This window comes from Podarcis raffonei, chromosome Z (genome assembly GCF_027172205.1).
Source record: "Podarcis raffonei isolate rPodRaf1 chromosome Z, rPodRaf1.pri, whole genome shotgun sequence".
Lineage (NCBI taxonomy): Eukaryota > Metazoa > Chordata > Lepidosauria > Squamata > Lacertidae > Podarcis > Podarcis raffonei.
Window position 1 is genome coordinate 3,303,160 of NC_070621.1, and position 20,796 is coordinate 3,323,955.

The 20,796-nt window shown below is 45.9% G+C and overlaps 1 protein-coding gene across 2 annotated transcripts in view; it reads left to right on the forward strand.

Moving 5' to 3' along the window:
- Positions 1 to 1,731: 1,731 nt before the first annotated feature.
- Positions 1,732 to 20,796, forward strand: part of ENTPD2 (ectonucleoside triphosphate diphosphohydrolase 2) — a 37,138-nt gene continuing 18,073 nt past the window's right edge. The window contains exon 1 of one of the 2 annotated variants that reach the window (XM_053373983.1): positions 1,732 to 1,968. In XM_053373983.1, the coding sequence (XP_053229958.1) occupies positions 1,846 to 1,968 (123 nt within the window). In that variant the 5' untranslated portion in view covers positions 1,732 to 1,845. Of the gene's footprint in view, positions 1,969 to 18,298; positions 18,377 to 20,796 lie in introns of those variants that run through there. The other variant, XM_053373984.1, reaches the window with a different exon arrangement.

Consider the following 20,796-nt stretch of genomic DNA (forward strand, 5'->3'; position numbering starts at 1 on the left):
GGGGTCCCTTTTTATCTTCCCTCCCAGGGGGGCTAGACAGCCCTTCACTTCCTCACAACAGCCCTGTGAGGTAGGTTAGGCTGAAAGACAGCAGTGGGCACAACAGCACCCAGAGAACCAAGATGGCCTTGGATTTGAACTTGGATCCCACTCCTCCTTCCTAGGCTGACGCTCTAACCTAGGAATAAGTACAACCTCCATCAACTTTGTTGGACTGGTCATGTTGTTCAGATGCCTGATTATCATCTTCCAAAGCAACCACTCTATTCCCAACTTAAAAATGGAAAGCGAAAAGCAGGTGGACAACAAAAGAGGTTTAAAGACGCTCTCAAGGCAAATCTTTAAAAAATGCAGTACAGTGGACACTCTGGTTGCAAACGTGATCCATGCGGGAGGAATGTTTGCAACCCACAGCGTTCGCAACCCACAGTGCCGTGTGTGTGCATACATGGGTTGCGATTCAGAGCTTCTGCACATACGCAAAGCGCTATTTAGTGCTTCTGTGCATGTGCGACCGCTGAAACCCGGAAGTAACCCATTCCAATACTTCCGGGTTTAAGTTCATCTCTAACCCGAAAAAACACAACCTGAAGCGTCTGTAACCCGAGGTATGCCTGTATAAGCATGGAGAATTGGGAAACACTGGCCTGCAAGCACTCCAGTTGGGGGATATCCTTTACCAATGTGTATTGCACTTTGAAGAAGCACGAACTCAGGACGAAAGGAAGAAACGAGATAATAATAATAATAATAATAATAATAATAATAATAATAATAATATTTATACCCCACCCATCTGGCTGGGTTTCCCAAGCCATGCTAAGAGGAAGGCATGTTTGGCAGACTCTCACCATGATCAACTCCCACACGGAAACCTATGTCCCCACTGTGGAAGGAGGTGTGGATCCAGAATTGGCCTCCACAGTCACTTATGGACACACCATTAAGACCGTGTTCATGGAAGACAATCTTACTTGGCTACGAGGGATCGCCAAAGAAGAAGAAGAAGAAGAATACAACCTCCACCAATCCTAACCATTGTGTGCCACCCTGAGCTCCTTGAAGAAAGGGTAGGATGGAAATGAATGGAATCTGTCAGATTTCTTTACCCCATATATGCCCACTTGACTGCTTTGATTGCCAGAATGGGCACTGTTATACCTGCTGCACCCATTCCGTATTGCAAGTACTCAGTCTTTTAGTGTGGCAGCACCTGTACACTTTGGAACTCCCTGCCTGTTGATGGTGCTTTCACCTTACTCTTTGTGGCGCCTGCTAAAAACATACTCGCTTAAAACAATAAACAATAGACTAAAACAGATTTAAACATCTGGGCAGCCTTGTTTAAACAAGAATGCTGTTAGCAGAATGTTTCAGAAAATGTAACTTTCTAAAAGTTTTAAAGTGCTGTGGTTAGTTTTTCCTTATTGTTGATTTATCTTTTTTGTAAGTTGCTTCGATGTTTGTGTGCTGTTGTTGCTGCTTTAACAGTCAGATTTTATGAAACAGATACATTAGCACATAAATCGGCGGTAGCCTGCGCCTACACAGAGAGGTTCCACCGACCTGCCATCCCCATGCGTGGGGCGCTGATACTTCCCAGGAAGCCCGGTCCAAGCTGACTTGGCAGCTTTGCTAAGAGGAGGAGGAGGAGGCGGAGACTCTTCCCTACCTGCCCAGTCAGGTCCCGCCCCGCCTTCCTTCTTTGGCTGCGCCAGCCTCTTAAGCCGCCCGGTCAGGAAGGAGGAGGAGCTGAGCTTCGGAGCAGCGGCGGAGAACAGGCGAGGCGCATCAGCTCCGGTTTTCGGTTTGCAGCTCCGGTTTTCGGTTTGCCAAAGCCGCGAGATGGGCAGCGGCGGGACCAAGAAGGTGGCGGTGGTTCTAGGCGGTCTGGGCTTGGCGGCGTTGGCGGGCCTCCTGCTCCTCTGCCTGCCAACCAAGGACCTGCGGGAGCCTCCCGCTTTCAAGGTAGGTAGCGCGCGTGCAGCGCCCGGCACAATCCAGACGCTGGCGTGGAGGTAGTGGGAAGATACCTGAATCGGGGCACAGCTCTGTCTCCTCCAGGAAAAAGAGCATGTGCAGAGGCACTCAGCTTTGCAAACTGAGCGGGCTTGGGGCAGCATTCTGCAGCAGAGCATCTGCCTTATGCGCGGCAGGTCGCGGGCGCAGTTATTGGCATCTCCCAACAGAGCTGGCAGCCTCCCTCGTCTGAGAACTTGGAGAGCTTCCGCCAGCCAGAGCTGGCACTGGCAGCGCTAAGCGCGGCGGATCAGTGGCCTGACCCCAGTATAAGGCGGCTTTCTATGGGTCCATTCTGATCCCGCTCTTCAAGGGCCGTAGCTCAGAATCAGAGCGCTCGCTTTGCGCGCAGGAAGTTCCTCGTCCGGTCCTTGGAGTTTCCAACGGGAGTCACACGGGGCTTCTGCCAGTCAGTGTCAGAGGACCAGTTCCTCAAACAGGGAGATGGGATGGGATGTTGTTTCTAACTTCCACTTTTCTGCGGGTGGTGGCAGCGCTTCTCCCCGCCTCGAGTTTCCGAACCCATTTAATGACCTCCAGTTCAAGTCCGAACTCTTTAGCTGAAAGCAAACCAAGTTAAATGTTTTATGCAATTGAAGAGTTCAGAAGATGAAATAAAAGGGCCCCATCTAGGATGCAAAATTGGGAGAGAGCTCAGTGTATTACACAGTTTCCATAGGAACCTCTTCATCTTTCTGTTCAAAAGTTGTGGAGAAGTATCTCCAGTTTGTTTTTCGTTTGGGGTATGTGTGGGTGTGCGTGCGCGTTGAGAGTCATTGGGGACAACGCTCAAATTTTCTGTTATCCTTATTGCTATTTATTAATGTATTAGCCAACCCCTCATGCTAAGGTTGGCGGGTTACAGCATTAAAACCAATATTTAAAACAACTTAAACTCTTAAAGCAACTTGCAACCATAAAAATATGTTGGGTCCTAAAAACACGCGCCTCGAGTGTTAAAAGCGTCGCGGCGCTTACGGGTTTGTCGATTTAGATGCGTTTTCCAGGTGGTTTGATTGGAGGCGGGCAGGGTTAATGGGGTTGAGGAGGGAAATGGGTCGCTAGGGAGACGGGATCACTGACTTAGCATCTGCCTGGTGCAATTCGAAGTTCATCCCCACTCCCGAAAATTGTCATTGATTTTGTTCTTGAACGGGTGGTGGAGGAAGGGCAGGTTCTTCCTGGGCAGTTTAAAGTTTAGCTTTATGGTGAACAAGTCTTTGCACTGTAATTCAATGGTAGCAATTTTTAGGAGTTTCGTTGGAACCCAGGGCTGAGCCCCAGGGCTGAATCCAATCTCTCTTCATGGGGCGCAACGAAGGATGGTCCTTTAAGGCCCTGTCCGTTCTTGGCTCTGGCGCCACCTATTGTTGGTCTTTCTGCTTTCTGGCTTTCTGAAAGTTTTAAACTGCTGCTGTTAGTTTTTCTTATTGATGATTTTATAATATTGTATTTTTTGTAAGCAGTTTTGAGATTTGGTTGTTGTTTTAACAGTCAAGTGGCAGGCAATTTTTCTGGGTGGCCAGCCACCTTAGCTGAGAAGTGGTGGCTAAAAATGTAACAGTAGCTCTGAGCATATCCAAAGTGCCACCCTACTTACTCATGCTCTGCTTATTAATTTTTTTTAATCACCTGTGTTTTAATATGCTTTAATATGCTTAGCTGAGATGGCAAAGTTAACATGTTTAATTAGAGAAAAATATTTACTGACATTTATTCAGGACTGGAAACTTCTTAAGGACTTTTTGTATGAAATAAAATGCTTGTAATATCTGGATTTGAAGATTTGAAAAATGGTTTATAGAAGATAGAATGGTTGGAAATTAATGAGTAAAAACTATATTTACCTGCAGGACAGAGAACCGGGAGTCTTTTTCATAGAGTATTTCTTTCCCTTTTCACTTTCTCCCTTTCTTCTTTCATTTAGTTCCCTTTTTTCTTCTTCTTTCTGCCTTTATTCCTTTTTAGATTAAACATTTATTTCAGTGTATTATAAAAAGATATTCTGTACTGGGTATGAACTTTTGCATATCTTTGGGCAAGTATCAATAAATATAATTAAATGGGGGGTGGGAAAATATTTTGAGATTGTTTGCTTACATCTTTCATTTTCAGCTTTTTGGATATAACCTGTATTTGGCTGACCAATAAAGTTGTTGCTGTTGAATAACCACACCCAACCTGCGACCGTCTAAAATCAGAGGCTAATATTTCTGAGTGTGACAGAATAATTTGAGTACAGGATTGAATGCCTATAATCTCTCTGTTGTATTAATTAAATGCTTTGTGTTATGTATGTGGGGGAGGGGAGGGTCCTGGATGGCTTTCCTGGGTGCTAAAACTGGGGTATGTCCAGGGAGAAAATCATCTTCAGTGACAGGAACTCTGAATTGATACCTTATTTTTCAGCACCTATAACACAAAAAAACCACCCATGGTACAAATCTTTCAGATTGCACACCACACCTTTTCAAAGCAGAACGGGTTAAAATGAAGTAAAAGGCCTTGCATTGTCTCCAGCAAAGTGCCACTGAATGTGCCCATTAATCTAGCATTGGATATTACCCATCTTTACATCTCCTGGTTAATATTAACAAGCTGAGATATTAACAAGAACAACTTCAGAGTGAGTGTTCTTTTAAGAAACAGTGGAAGGGATAAAAAGGGATGGCTGGGTGGACCTAAGGACCCCCTGCCCTTGTCCACCCACCCCTTTTGAAACCAATTATCAACAATTTGAAGGAGGTGGGGGGGGAGGAAATCTGCTAAGAAATATTAATGGACTGGATGACAATGCACTTCCTTGCTATCCCTGCAAGGCCTTTAGGGCCTTTGGCACCAGGCGAGGGAGACACAGATCAACTCATTTAGTTGCAAAGCCTGCTAGGAAAATTTAATGTCCTGTTTTTGGGGAACCCAGTACTGTTGGCCTCTAGCTCCCATCAGCCAGAATTGCCAATGGTCAGGGATGATGGGAGTTGCAGTCCAGCAACATCTGAATGGCCTCAGGTGTTCCTCACACCTGGCCTAGTGGGCAGCTTTGCCCTATGTTAGAAAAATCCCAGTTTATCACACAGCAGCTCCTTCAAGATCTTTCAGTGGACCAGGGTTTGCACCTGACCCTTCCATCTCAGAAACCAACACCCTCCCAATACTGGCATGGAGTAACGGTCACAATCTTTCTTCCTTTCTACCTCCCTGGAGAGAAAGGCAATCAGTCAGCTCAAGCGCTCCAAAACACTTTAAGAATGCAAGGGTCATCTGTTTAGATCAGGGAGGGCAAGGACTTTGCTGGCATAGAACATCTGCCTGGCATGCACAAGAGCCCAGGTCTAAGGCCTAAGACCACCCTGGGAAGCTGCTGACAGTCGGAGGAGGCTGGATGGACAAAAGGTCTAACCTGATACAAGGCAGCGTCTGATGTTTAGAACAAGCAATCTGTTTGCTGGAAATAATCCCAGTTTCCGTGCCTCCCTTTTTATGGTGGTTTATTGGATTCGTGTGAGGTATCTTCTTGGGCAGTTTGTAGTTTCTGCTTTGGAGAGATGCCTGGTTTTAAAAAAATGCAATAGGAACCATCTTCAAATATTTGGAATGCTGTTCTCTCTTGTCTCTTGTTCCAGAGGATAAGAACTCAGATTAGTGGGTGCACATTGCAAGAAAAAAGGCTTTGAACAAAGTGGTAGGAAGTGAAACAGAATGTGGTTTCTCCTCACTGGAGGTTTTAAAGCAGAGGCTAGATGGCCTTCTCTCAGGGTTGTTGTATGAGGAGATTTCCTGCATTAAAGGGGTGAGGGTTGTAGTAGATCCATGAGCATAGCCCCTCATCCATAGCTCCACCCCTCTCCTTTCACAACACAGTGGTACCTCAGGTTACAGACGCTTCAAGTTACAGACACTTCAGGTTACAGACTCCACTAACCCAGAAATAGTACCTTGGGTTAAGAACTTTGCTTCAGGATGAGAACAGAAATCGTGCGGCAGCAGCGGGAGGCCCCATTAGCTAAAGTGGTACCTCAGGTTAAGAACAGACCTCCAGAACGAATTAAGTTCTTAACCTGAGGTACCACTGTATACACTGTATACCACTGTATACAGTGGTACCTCATGTTAAGTACTTAATTTGTTCCAGAGGTTCGTACTTAGCCTGAAACTGTTCTTAACCTGAAGCACCACTTTAGCTAATGGGTCCTCCCGCTGCTGCTGCGCCACCGGAGCACGATTTCTGTTCTTATCCTGAAGCAAAGTTCTTAACCCAAAGTACTATTTCTGGGTTAGCGAAGTCTGTAACCTGAAGCGTATATAACCCAAGGTAGCACTTTACACTCATCAAGGTTCTGCTTGCTCCTTTCATATCAACAACAACACAATAGCAAATATAACAACATAAGCAACAACAGTAGCATTTCAATACTATAAATACTACAAGATTGCATTAATCTTTTCTCACAGAGTTGGTCTTGCTCCTTGGGAACCTCTTCCTTGAACCTTTTCCATCTAGGCATCTGGGTTGCTGAGCACCATGCCAGACAGGCAAGATGCCTTCCATATGATCACAAATTTCCAGTTACGTTTAGGGCCTATCTGTGTTCCCATCAGCAGGGCAGGTGCAATATCTGCTGTCAGGGAAGATGAGGTGAGGTTAGAGCGGGGAAGCCCTCTTGTGTCATCCACACAGTGGAAACTGTTGCCAAACACGCCTCGTTCCACGTGCATTCCTGCCATAAATAAACACAGGGCAGTGTAGGAGTTCTCCGCCTACCCTCCTGGTTTTTGTTTAAATTGTTTGGGGCACTGCTCCTTATGCCCTCCCCAGAGGAAAGGAGGCAAGAGAGAAATGTATCCCAGCTATTTGGCAACGAGGATCTATTGTGAAATGGCAATGTGAGCTTAGGAAATGAAGTGGCACATTTAGGCAAGGTCAGGTTAAACATTAAGAATATATATACTTGCTGGTGCAGTTTGCAAATGGAGCGAGGCTGTGTGGAGAGATTGCGAAAGAGACTTCCTTGTAGTTGTCGTTTTCTTCTTTGACCACATTTTTGCACCATGGAAATCTCATACTGTATCTTCCTTGTAGGGCACATACCAGACATGCATAAATTTAAGCAGATCTGCTAGCATTTCCTTTTGTTTATCTCACAGCCCTGCATTGTGATGGAGGCCATTTAGGTGGCTTTCGATGTAGAGAGAAAGAGATATGGTTAGATGACACTGCTGGGCTGGAGCTCCCAGTGTTCCTGATCATTGGCCACATTAGCTGGTGCTGATGGGATCTAGGTCTGGTCTTGGACTGGGTGGGTGACCACCTAGAAGCCACATCCACCTTGGCTTCTATGATAGCAGCATTCAGTATGGTTTCAAACTGGATGGGAAACTGAGATCCCTACCTTGCAGGGAATTGGACTAAATGACCCTCTACAGTTTTATGATTCTACGGAAGAAAGATTCTATGGATCTTTGCATTTATAGCCAACCTTTCTTCCATAGAATCAAAGTATTGTAGAGTTGGAAGGGACCCTGTAAAATGAAGGGGACCTTCCAGATGTAACCTTCCAGATGTTGCTGGATTGCAGCTTCGCTGTTCCCCACCCACTGCTATGTTGAGGCCAAGGCAAAATGGATTCCACAGAGGGTTGAAAGGTAAATAGAACTTCCACATGCAGGGGCAGTCTACCTCTAGGACAGATAGGGCAGACAAACAGTAGATCACCATCAACTGCGACTCCCTGCTTGCCCCTTTTGGGAGCTACAGTGCTGGCTAAGTGAGATCATTGCTTTCTGCTCCTGTTTGTGGTTTACCCACTTCCTGCCTCTGGCAGGCTGACATCTCCTGCTGATTTCTGAGGTTGCACTGCCACGACATAGGCTCACTTTTTTATTATTTCTATTTAAAGGTCAAGATTTCCCACCTGTGAACATGGGATCTGTGGGTCCATAGAAGGGGGATGAACGACAGAGAGGGAGAATTGTGGGTTCAAATCTTGCTTCAAGTATTCTCGCTCATCATCCCCTTTAATCTGCACATAGCTGTCAACTTTTCCCTTTTCTTGCGAGGAATCCTATTCGGAATTAGGGAAATTCCCTTTAAAAATGGGAAACGTTGACAGCTATGAATCTGCACCATTGGAAGAGTCACACTGGCCTATGTTGTGCAGTCACTGGAAAGCTGTTTGAGAAAAGTGAAATAATAGAGATTGTTCAGGGGAGTTTCTGCTTTTGGTTACATGCATAGGCTGGGTTGCTGTGGGAGCATTGCATTTGGAGAGTCTCCTGGTGGGGCGGGGGGGAGAGGCACGGTCTCCGCATGGGCATCCTGCCTTCCACGCTTGGTATGTAAATCTCTTTAAATCCCTTGGCACCCCAGCCAAGTCTGAGAGTGCTGCTTTGCCAGGGCAGGAGAGAGCCTTTTAAGAAGCCTGGGAACAATCTTGCACAATTTTGCTGAGGCCTGCATCCAAAAGCCTGCCCTGCATGCACAGAAGCCTTTTGGCACCTTGACTTTGCTGGAGGGGAGATCAGGAAAGCCTTGGGGCCAATTCATGGACTGCATTTGCTAGAGACACTTCCAAGTCGTTTGCAAAGTCTAAATCAACAGTAAAAGGATGTGGGGTTTGCATTAACCATGAACCCCTAATCCATTCTCTTTCAGCATGGTTACCTCTCAGCAGTTCTCAACCTGTGGGTCCCCAGATGTTGTTGGACTACAACTCCCATCATCCCTGAGCTCTGGCCTTGCTAGCTAGGGGTGATGGGAGTTGTAGTTCAACAACATCTGGGGACCCACAGGTTGAGAAAGGCTGCTCCAGATATTATCAGACTCCAGCTCCCATCATGCCTGATCATTGGCCACACTGGCTGGGGCTGATGGGAGTTGGAGTCCAACAAGGTTTTAGGTCCTTATATCTATTTACAGAACCTTGAATAGCTTTGCTCCAGGGTACTTAAGGCACCACCTGAATATTTGTATCTTATCTCAGTCACTGAGATCATCTGCAGCAGCACTGCTGGTCATTCTCCGGGTTGGTGAAGTTCATATGAAAGCATCAAGAAACTGAGCCAGTCCTGTGGAACACTCTACCACCAGAGAACCAGCAAATTCCTTCCATTTCCAACTTATAAATGTCTGTTGAAAATTTCTGTTCCTTTAGGCTTGGAATACATATTTCCACAATAGTTAGCTGATTTCTGATTTTAACCTTTTGGTATGGTTTTTACTGCATGCCTTTACGCACAATTGTTGTAAACGGCTCTGATATATTTAGGAAGAAGCAACTAAGGGTAAGAGCTGTTCAACAGTGGAATGTTCTCCCTTGGGAGATGGTGGACTCTCCTTCCTTGGAGGTTTTTAAGCAGAGGTTGGCTGGCCATCATCATGGATGCTTGAGCTGAGATTCCTGAATTGCAGAACATTGAACCAGATGACCCTAGATGACTCTACAAGTCTATGATTTTATGAATCATCATATGTAAATATTTTTATAAACATCTGGAGGGCCACAGGTTGCCATATGGAGTGCTACTTGATCAGGATCTGAGCCATTCCAGTCAGCCATGCCCCTCTTTTCCATCCCCACTCTGTCAGTCAGTATCCTTTGACTACTGACCAGGCTCGGTCTTTATTCAGCAGTTTTTAGGGTTTTCTCTTTCCACCACTCCGACTGCACTGGGGTTTTTTTTACTGGGTATTTTTGTACCTCTCCAAACTTTGGGGCAGCCCCAAGCCTCTTGACCTCCTTCTTGTGGGGGGGGGAGGGTGCTGTTATTTTGGCTACCTAAACCTTGACTCTCATAGCCTGAATCTATCAGCCAAAGGAATGATTTGGAACCTTGTTCTGTGACCTCCCAGGACTGATCTCCTCCCATTCCCTTCTGCGCGTTCCTTCCTTCAAGTTTGATGATGCCTCCTCTGGCGTTTCTTCTTCCTTCCTCCAGATTAGCATTCAAGTCACTCAGGAGTTATATAAATGCTGTGCTCTTTCCCTGCTTTCATTCCTACTTTCCAGCTGGAACTCTCCTGAGTCTCCTGTAACTTTGCCAAAGTGTGACTTCATCTGCAGCCTCTCAAATGAGACAATGAGCAATCCTGAAGCTCTGTTTCTCAATCTCTCTCACTTGGAAGCATTGGTGGCTAGAGCTTTGGGAAGTGAAAAAATGTGCTGTCACAAACTGACATGATATCTTAGGAATACAAGGAAGAGCTGGGTCAGGGAAGGGCTGTAGCGCAGTACTAGGGCACCGGCTTTGCCTAAAGAAGGTCTCACGTTCCCCTAATGGCATCTCCAGGTATGAAACCCTGTAGAGCTGTTGGCAGTCAGTGTAGTGATACTGAGCAAGATGCATCCAGTGGTCTGATGGTATTAGGCAGTTAAATGACCACACCCCAGAACAGTTGGCCATAGAGCAAAGCCAGGGGTGACCCTGGACTGAGCCTTAAGTGGTCCCCAGGGCCTGGTGCAATATGTTAATTGTTGCTGGGCCGATTAGCAACAGTGATCATAGAGCCATAACTTCACATATGTAAATGGACAACTTCCAGTAACATTCATATTTGACTTCAAAAGTGGAAAGCAGAAACAGAATGGCTTCTGCAAACTATCTATATGTAGGGATGAGCAGTGAGGCAGCCAAGTTTGCTGGTGCTGTTAAATAGTTTAAAACAAAAAGAGTTTGAGAAGAGCTCTGATAGGACCTCTCCAAACTGAGTGAGTGGGTGGTAAAATAACAGGTGCAATTCACTGTACACAAGCGTAAAGTGAGACACACCGGGGCAAAAGAAATAATAATATTGATTTCATGTTTATGCTCCCGGGTTCTGAGGCGTAAATGTGGCCCTCTAGATGCTGCCTTGCAACAAGTCTCAGCATATTTCTGCATTGCAGGGGGCTGGAGTAGATGACCCTTGCATTCCCTTCCAAATCTACAGTTTATGATCTACGAGCTGCAAGAGTCAAGCAGCATCTTGGAGGGCTTGCAAGAGACTCCAGGTCTTGCCCTTTTTTATTTCAAATCAGGACACAGAGAAGCTGCAGTCAATTCTTCTTCTTGTTGTTCTTCTTTCTGGGAATCCCAGAGATGTTCTTTGCAAAGGTCATTCAGCCGCTGCCAGAATGAGCCCCTGTGCGCTTAGAAAAATTCTTCTCTGTTCGGCAGATTGAGTGCCAGGACTTCTCCAAGAGACTATTGGGCTTGTCTTGGGCTTTTTGCAATGCAGCAGGGGCTGTTTTAAGGAGGATCTCTTGAATTCATTCTCTCTCACTTTCTTTCTTTCTCTTTCTCTCTCTCTGCCTCTGCGGCTATTTCCTTTCTCAGAGCTTCAGATAATGTTTTCTGCTCAGAGTTCTGGTTGCACCATGACATAGGTGCAAACTCCTAGGGGCTGAGGGATCTTCGCTCACCCCTCCCATAAAATATTTGAGGGAACCCACCCCCATTGATGGGCATTGCCAGTCAAATAGTGTGCATGTTCCACATCTTGTGATTAATTATATGGGGTGGGGCTTACCCTGCCCTGTATAGTGTAGTATCAAAATAGGGCTTCTTTTTTTGGCACAATATGGATAGACGTCTTTTCAAAATTTGAGGAAGAGGATTGGCTCTATTTTACAAAAACTATACCAATCAGTATTCCTTTATTGAATCCATCAAAACTTATTTATACTGTTGAATTTATCTTAATGCTACCAGCTTTTTCAGCTGTACATAATTACTTTCCATATATTAACTAAATGTTTTCCAATCTTCTTTAAACACATGTTCTTCTTGTTGTCTTATTCTATATGTTAAGTCTGCAAGTTGTGCATATTCTGTCAACTTAAGTTGCCATTCTTCTTTGGTGGGGACTTCGCTTGTTTTCCATTTGGGGGCTAACAAGACACAAGCTGCAGTTGTAGCATACATAAATAACCTTTTTTGACACCTGGGGATTCCAGTCTGAATTATCCCCAACAGAAAGAACTCTGGTTTTTTGGGGTGGAAAGAACCTTTAAACATTCCCCCCCCCAATTCATTATAGATCATTTCCCAATACTCTTTTACTGGGGCTGATGGGAGCTGTAGTCTAAAACCGCAGGAGGGCACCAGGTTAGTGAAGGCTGGTCAAGAGGGTAGCTCAGGTGACCCATGTAATGTTGGGGTGTCTTTCACCCCAGTTCCTCCCATTCTTAGAGCCAGCCAATTAGACAGCCCATTGTCTATCCTGCCACGACAATGAATTGCAATGGCTTGGTCACTGGGTGTGGGTAAATGGTTAAAAGCTTGAACTTGGAGTTCATGCAAGCACCTTGCAAAATTTGCTATATAAGGGCATTCTCTGAAGCGGAAACACAAACCCAGTCTGCCACCTCCAGCTTTCAGTTTTAGATGCGTTGTGAAGATGAAGGGAAACATTTTCTTAGTGGTGTAAAGAAATTCAGAATCTGGCTTTGGGTCTCTCTCTAACTGCTGATTGTTTTCTCTTCTTGGGGGGTCTTCCGAGATCCTTCTGCTGCTGTTTTACAACCCAAGCCCCCCCCCAGAGGCCCCCAATGATTAGAGTACAGCAATTCAAGGAAAACCAAAACCTCCTGGGGCCACTGTTACGCACAGTTCAGTACCAAACCATGTGGGAAGCTGCCTCCCCTGTGGCTCTGCGAAAGTCGCTGCTCTGCGTTGGCATCCGTTCAGTTGCTCTCCTCCAGGAAGTGGAAGCTTCCAGGAAGTGGGGGCACATGTCTAACATGCTCCACATTCTAAGGATAGATCACAACTAATAAATGCTTTTTGTGTGGTGACGGGGAAGCAGCATTTCCTTAGATTTGGACATGCTAGCCACAAAAGAAAGGTAGCAATGCTAATCGTGGACCCCTCTGCATTTCCAACTTTACTATAAGAAGACATTATTTAAAAGATACCCTTCAAAAATCTAAGGGCATATTGGCATTCCCACCACCACACATACATACATGTCCCCTGCCCACGTTGTATCTTGCATTCCCTCCAGCAATTAAGTGATGGGAGATCACAAATACAACTAAGGGCAGACAGGGTCATGTACCAGGGGCGGAAGATGCATGGAGCAGAGGTCTAGCCATCATGACTAACAGCCATTGGCAGGTGGAGCCTCCAGGCAGTATGCCTTTTGAACAACCACTGCAGGGGCCAGATCATTGATCCACCATGCTGACTGTTGTCTGCACTGACTGGCAGCAGCTCTCCAGGGTTCCAGCTTGTGGCTGTTCCCAGCCCTGCCTGGAAATGCCCAGGATTAAACCTGGGAGGATTTTCTAAGGCAAAGTGGTTGGCCATTGTACAAAAACAGGATACTGGTCTAGATGGACCAGAGTCCGATTCAGCAGGGCTCGTCTTACACCCTTATGCTTGTTAAATGGAGCCTCCATTTGTAGAGGCAGTCTGCCTCTGAAAGCAGATGCTGGAAAACCAGCGAAAGGAGGCTCTTGCCTTTATGCCCTGCTCATCCTGATTGGCTGCTGGAGGTATTGGTTTAGATGGTTCTTTGGCCAGATCCAGCAAGGCTCTTCTTAGGATATGTTGTTGTTCTTTGCACACACACCCCTCTCCTGAATGCATCAGCTTTCCAAGAACTCTGTGATCTTTACAAGTCATGCATCTGGCAGTCCGAAGCATGTATTGTTTTGGAATTTGCAAGAGTCCAAGTCCCAACTCTAGATTTTTCCATCTAAAGGAGGGTGATAAAAAAACAGACTTCTCTCCAGGCTCTTTTGCAGGGGCCTGTCAAGGAAGCGGGGGGGGGGGTGTTGGAGGGGGGCTGTTCCTGGCTGAGGTTTGACCTACAGATGTGCAGGCTGGGAAATGGGCTGCTGTCTGTTGCTGAGCTCACAATACGCTGCTTACGGAAAAATTGGCCTTGTGAATCTTGTAGCTAAATAAGCTCCAGAGGAGCCTTGCTTAAAAACGGGAGGAGAGGCTGGACTGTGGAACAAGGCGGGAGGCATAGATGACTATCAGATGTACGAGGGAACATGGACTGGCTGTCGGTCTGAATGTCCCCTTTTGGCTTGGAGTGGTCAGAGGTTATGGGAAAGAGATTTCAAGGGGCGGATGCTGGTCCTGCAATAGGCGGAACCAATGTACAAACTGTGGAGGCACAGCAAGCGAGCTGCTCTGAGTTTTTAATTCCCTCTGCCCCTGACTCCAGCCAAACTGCTTTAGAAATCATAGAGCTGTAGAGTTGGAAGGTATCGGTCATCTAGTCCAAACCCCTGCAATGCAGGTACCCCAAAAAAATATGAAGAAGTCCAACCTCCTGCATGAAACCATCACCATTTGCATGCACACATTTTACACAAATGCCCCGGAGTGTTTGCAAACATTCCTCTCAGGTGTATAGTGTCTGTCATAGAATGTTGGCCAACTGGAGCCTGCTTCTATGAGTTTGGATATAGCTGTCATGAATCTTAAATCTGAACTGGATCTTAAGTTCAATTCCACATCAGCCTGCTATTTGTTCTTTAAGTTCTCATGAAAATTTATTGGTATTTTAATGCCAATTTCTGCTAATATATTCATCTTTATACACAGCTTTTCCCAACTTTTTTTTTCTTTTGCAAAGCACACCTTCTCTAATGTTTGGCATCTTGGATGTCATTGCTACGAATACAGGCACACTGTTCCACACACTTTACCCAGTCTTATGCAATTTTGTGCACATTGCTGGACTGGAGGAGGATGGCATTGCAAAATTCAGAGGAACATAAATTTTGGAGGATGACTCTGTTTTTGTCTGCATATTTTTCGAGAAAGCAAAAATTAGGCAGGCTCACCTTTAAAGGTGATCTGGATGGAATTTCTCCCCCATCCTGAATAGCTGTCAAGACAGAGCCAGGCACTACTAGGGTAAGTGAGGTGCCAGGACTTGTTTGGAAGGAAACTGAAGCAGCGTTACCAGTTACAAGGCATTTTTTGCTTGCTCTGGATACTGTCATGTTGTCTGGGCAGCCTCTTTAGGACAATCAAGTTATTGCTTGAATGCAAACAGGCGAGTCTCGCCCTAGAAAATTAACTGCCCTTGAGGTGTGTATTAAGTAATCAGAAGGCATTAAGAAAAAAAACCCATTTGCAAGAATCTCCACCAGATTTTTGACACAGAACTGGATCGTCCAGGTTCTCTGCAAAGTAGAGGGTGAAAGGCTGGTGCTGTGTGTGCATTGTTGCAAATTTGAGGACCTATCCTAAGAAGAGCCCTGCAGCAGCTGGATCAGACCAGAGGGGCCCATCTAGTCCAGCATCCTCTTCTCACAGTGGCCAACCAGAGGCCCATTATGGGAAGCCTGCAAGCAGGAACCAAATGCAATAGCAGCTCACTCCCTACTTGCAATTCCAAGCAACTGGTACTGCCTACTGATGGGTTTAGTTTGGATGTAATCTGAGGGCGTCCCTTATAGTCCTGTGATTCTTGGCTGCATTTTGTTCACCAGGAGAGGGTTTACAGAACAAGGAAGACCTCCAGGGATTATCCTGCTGGTTCTGAGACAGTGTTCAGCTGCCCTGCCTTTTGACATGGAAGCATGTTCCATCAACAGGTTGGCTCTTCTGAAAGGAGGAGGTCATTTGGGAACCAGAGAATCATAGAATTGTATTATTGTTGATGACTTCTAGGAGGAAGGAATGGCAGTTCAGCTGTCTCTCTGTTAGCTCAATCTTCTAGTGTAGACTGAGATGTTTTTTGCTCATCGTACTAGAAAGAAACATTTTACCACCCTGAAATATACTCAGAGTCGCAAAGTGATTTCATGCTCTTTCTTCAGCTCATAGTGGTGAGGAGGAATGAATGAATGTCCCCTCAAAGTATCTGCTTTATATACATTATTTACACAATGGGCTGCACATGATTGGCTAATTCCAGAATTCTACTGTAAGCCAATCAGGTTGTGGATTCACTTCTATCTGGAGCATGATTGGGTGGTTCCTGCCAACCAATCATACTGCTGCATTGTTCTAGGACCAATCAGACTGCTGCATTCTGAATCCTATTGTTCTAGGACCAATCAGACTGCTGCCTTTTGGATCCTATTGTTCTAGGACAAATCAGACTGCTGCCGTTTGGATCCTATTCAACTCAGTACATAACACACCCCTGGTGGGAACGCATTCTAATATGAGGGTTTTGGTCTGATGCGCATAAGGAACTGCTACTGGTGCTACAAGTGATAATACAGAATTATTTTTGCTGTCTATGTTTATGGGGCATAACAAGGATATCAGGTCTAAGGACTTGATTCTGCATTTGCTAATTGCAGCTGGAGGAGCCGCCGCTTGACACAGGTAAGATTTTGATAACCTAAATTTACCATCCTGGCACAGAAGGATTTGGACTTTAGCAACAGCAGAGAAAATGATGCAGTAAATCAGCTTTATGCATGGAAAAGGAAAACCACAATAATTTTGCCTGTTTTGTAAGTCAAAGACTTACAAAACACACAACAATGGCAGTTATGAACATTTGGCAACTTTAATATACTTAATGTGAACTCTGGAACTGTTTAATCTTTATTCTTTGAGGGCATGGTGTGCCTTGTCCTTTTCTTGTATTTCCCCCCTTTTAAATTTCTATTTTATTGCTTCTCTTTTGGATAAATAAACTGGGGAATCCAATGAAGGTGAATGTTGGAAGATTATGGACAGACAAAAGAGAGTAGTTCACTCAGGGCAAAGTTAAACTTAAACTCTGAACTTCCCTCCCAGAAGGAGGGTGGCTTTAAAATGGGGGGTGTGCACAAATTCATGGAGGATCAGGCTCTCAGAGGCAACCAGCCACATTGACTGTGTTCTACCTCCACTGCCAGTGTCTGCATGTCTCCAAATGCTGGGACTTGCAGGTAGGGAGGCTGCTGTTGTACCCAAGTCCTACTTGGGCTTCCCATTTGGCTGGCCACTGCAACAAGAGGATGCTGGCTCGGATGGGCCATTGGCCTGATCCATGAGGGTTCATCTTCTGACATCCTCATGTTTCTGAGTCAGACTACCGTTCCACCCAGCCAACTATTGTCCCTACTCTGCCTGGCAGTGGTTCTCCAGGGCGGTGGGCAGAGAGAGCAATTTCCAGAGCTGATGCAGACATTGAACATGGGACCTCTTCTGCTTGCAAAGCATGTCATCTGCCACTGAGTGCTAGCCCCAAACGAGGACTGGCAATCATGAGCTGGCACCACTGGGTGCTTGCCAATGCACACACCTCCAAAGGAGGGCCACTGCCTCTTGTTGTTGCCTGTTTCTCACTCTGAAATAGTATAGGAGGACCCAGAAGGTGAGGAGGGCGCTTGCCACCTCTAAGCTTTTCTGTGGGCAGCATCAGTGGGAGGAGGTTCACCTAGGAAGAGCCCACTCATCTCAAAATCTGGAGCTGGCCCTGTCCCAAATCCCGCTAATGGAGCTGGTTCTAGATGCCTCGGCAGTGTGGATTTAGCCTGAGAGGTCAAGAAAGGGAGTTTTCCAGATGGCTTTGCAAGGCTTCAGTCTCCTTATCACTAGTTGACAGAGAAGAGCCTTCTTTGCACCCTTGGGTTCCGTGGGGCAGGCTCATTGCCTTGTGCAGCTGGACACTAGCCAGCCGCCACCATCCTTCAGTGGCAAAGCACAAGCTGCTATTTCATTCCATTGTGCGCTGTTACTTGTTGGAACGTGAAGGCTTATCTCCCTCCCGTTTAATAATGCTTTTTGTTTCTTTCATGTAGAGCACTTATGTCCCAAGTGCTTGTGCTTGCTGGCCAGAAAGGCTCTTTTCTTTTCTTTTCTTTTTTGTGATATGATACTTTATTTAGAATTCAACATTAACAAAGGGAAAAAAACACAGTAGTTGCTACATCAATTCCTTTACAATTAACCAATTAACCGAATAGTAATTTAAAAAATAATAATACATAACCACTTTTAACTTACTGAGGTTTTCATATTACACTTTTATCTCTTTCTTAACATATCAAAAAGAGAAAGACCAAGAAGGGAAACAGAAAGAAAGAAGAAAGAAGAAGGGGGAGGGAGAGAGGGGAAGGGAGAGAGGGAGGGAAAAAAGAAGAAAAATAAAACAGAGCTCTCAGAGTAGCTGACACACACTCAGTTAAAACTAGGCAGTCCCTGTCCACAGGCTTGCAGTCTAAAGAACAGACAGGGACAAGGGGGGCAGGAAATCAAACTCAGGCACCAACTCTTAAACAGTTGTTCCTGTAATGGCCAAATGCTGGCGCTGTTCAAGGGAAGGAGGTGCTTAGTGCAGCTGGTCTTTCGACAAAGCATCCCATCTCTTCTGCTGAGGCAGCCTGATGGGGAATGGCTGCCCCCAGGGGATGGCTGAGGGAGAGGAGGAAGAAATATGTGTCCAAGGATTACGTTCATGCTGATGGTATGAGTTGTTGTTGCTGTTGTTTTCTTAATGGGCCAGGGTAGTTTTCTGTGGTTCCATGAACAAAGCCTCCTGATGGCTGTGTTGGCAGGGGCTGATGGGAGATGTAGTCCAAAATGGCGGTGGGTGGGTGGGGACTCCAACTGGCAAAGGCTGAAGGAAACCTTCCCATTGGACACAGGAGCAAGCCCAAATACAGAAGAGCAGCCAAGTAGTGAAGTATTGGGTTTCTGATCTTAAGCTGTAAGATTCCCAAGGAATGTTTATTGATGGGTAGCTAAATAAAATAATAAAATCTTAGAGCTGGAAAGGACCCCAAGGGTCATCTAGTCCCTCCCCCCACAATGCAGGAATCACAGCTAAAGAATGCCTGACAGGTGGCTATCCAAACTTTCTTTGAACATCTCAACTGAAGGAGAGTCTACTACCTTTCAAGGGAGCCTGTTCCATTGCCAAATGGACCTTACTGCCAGAAAGCTCTTCCTGATGGTTAGTCGACATCTCCTTTTTTGTTGTTTAAATCCATTGGTTTGGGTCCTACCCTCCGGAGCAGCAGAAAACAAGCTTGCTCCATCCTCCCTGTAGATATTTGAAGATGGCTATCCTGTCATCTTGGGACGCGGGTGGCGCTGTGGGTAAAACCACAGTGCCTAGGACTTGCCGATCGTATGGTCGACGGTTCGAATCCCCGCGGCGGGGTGAGCTCCCGTCTCCGGTCCCAGCTCCTGCCCACCTAGCAGTTCGAAAGCACCCTTAAAGTGCAAGTAGATAAATAGGTACCGCTTTCTAGCGGGAAGGTAAACGGCGTTCCGTGTGCTGCGCTGGTGCTGGCTTGCCAGAGCAACTTTGTCACGCTGGCCCCCGGCCTCTAGAGTGAGATGAGTGCACAACCCTAGAGTCTGTCAAGACTGGCCCATACGGGCAGGGGGTACCTTTACCTTTTTTATCCTGTCATCTCTCAGTCTCCTCTTTTCCAAGCTAAACATACACACCACCTTCAACCACTCTTCATAAGGCTTAGTTTCCAGACCCTTGATCATCTTGGTTGCCCTCGTCTGCACAACTTCCAGTTTGCCAATATCCTTCTTAAATTGTGGTACCCAGATCTGGATGCAGGACTCCAGGTGTGGTCTGACCAAGGCAGGATAGAGCAGGATTAGTACTTCCCTTGATTTGGATGCTTCTGTTGATGCAGCCTAGAATTGCATTGGCCCTTTTAAAATTTTTGGTTACTTTGAGTTGCCAACAGCATTCTGATGCCTGTGCCTTACAAAGTTCAGCTGATACAACTGCAGCAAAATTGACTCAGTGGGTCTCTTCCTACATTCCCATATGCCCCACAGGACAGATAATCTGAATTTCTGAGAAGGGGGAAACAGAAGGGTTAACTGGGAAGAAAATGTTCAGATGCTTCCGGTTGCTCCCTAGCATGCCCCTACAGGCAAGGGCCTCTCTTTTTTTAAGCGCTCTGTTCCTTTGATGGTAGCTTTCTAAATAAATAATAGTTTATCTTTCTGTGTAAGTCTTTAAGTTGCAAATAATGCAATTGTGGCAAAATCTTGAGGGCCATTCTTCTAAGTGGGGAGGGCAATTTGAAGCAAGTGCATTTCATTATGTATTCTTCTAACCAGGGAGAACGATTTGATGCAAATGCACTTGATGATGGAATTGTAGAGTTGGAAGGGACCCAAAGGGTCATCTAGTCCCATTGCCTTCTTTCTAGCCGGCCTTTTGGCAGACATTGCTGAACTTTGCCATCTGGGAATGGATCTGAGATTGCCTGGCAAATGAAATCTCTCCTACCCCCTCCAAGCTTCTTATCATCACCACCATCATCATCATCATGTATTATTTATACCCCGCCCATCTGGCTGGGCTTCCCCAGCCACTCTGGGCGGCCCTCAACAAAATATCAAAGCACAGTAATGCATCAAACATTAAAAGCTTCCCTAAACAGGGCTGCCTTCAGATGTCTTCTAGAAGTCTGGTAGTTGTTGTTCTCTTTGACATCTGGTGGGAGGGCGTTCCACAGGGCAGGCGCCACCACCAAGAAGGCCCTCTGCCTGGTTCCCTGTAACTTGGCTTCTCGCAGTGAGGGAACTGCCAGAAGGCCCTCAGCGCTGGACCTCAGTGCCCAGGCTGAACGATGGGGGTGGAGACGTTCCTTCAGGTATACTGGACCAAGGCTTATCAGCGTCCTTCCTATCCCACTTGACATAAAACTGGTGAGGGCACCTGCGTGGAAGTGCCTGCTAAGTCAGGAGGCTATCAGGGAGTTGTGAGTTGAGCACCACATTCTGTGTTTTTTTTTATAATAATATTTTATTAAGTTTAACAATAAGGAAAGACATCACCAAACAAAGGACAATAAAAGCACAAAACCAAGATTTCACAATACATAAAATACATAAAATACAAAC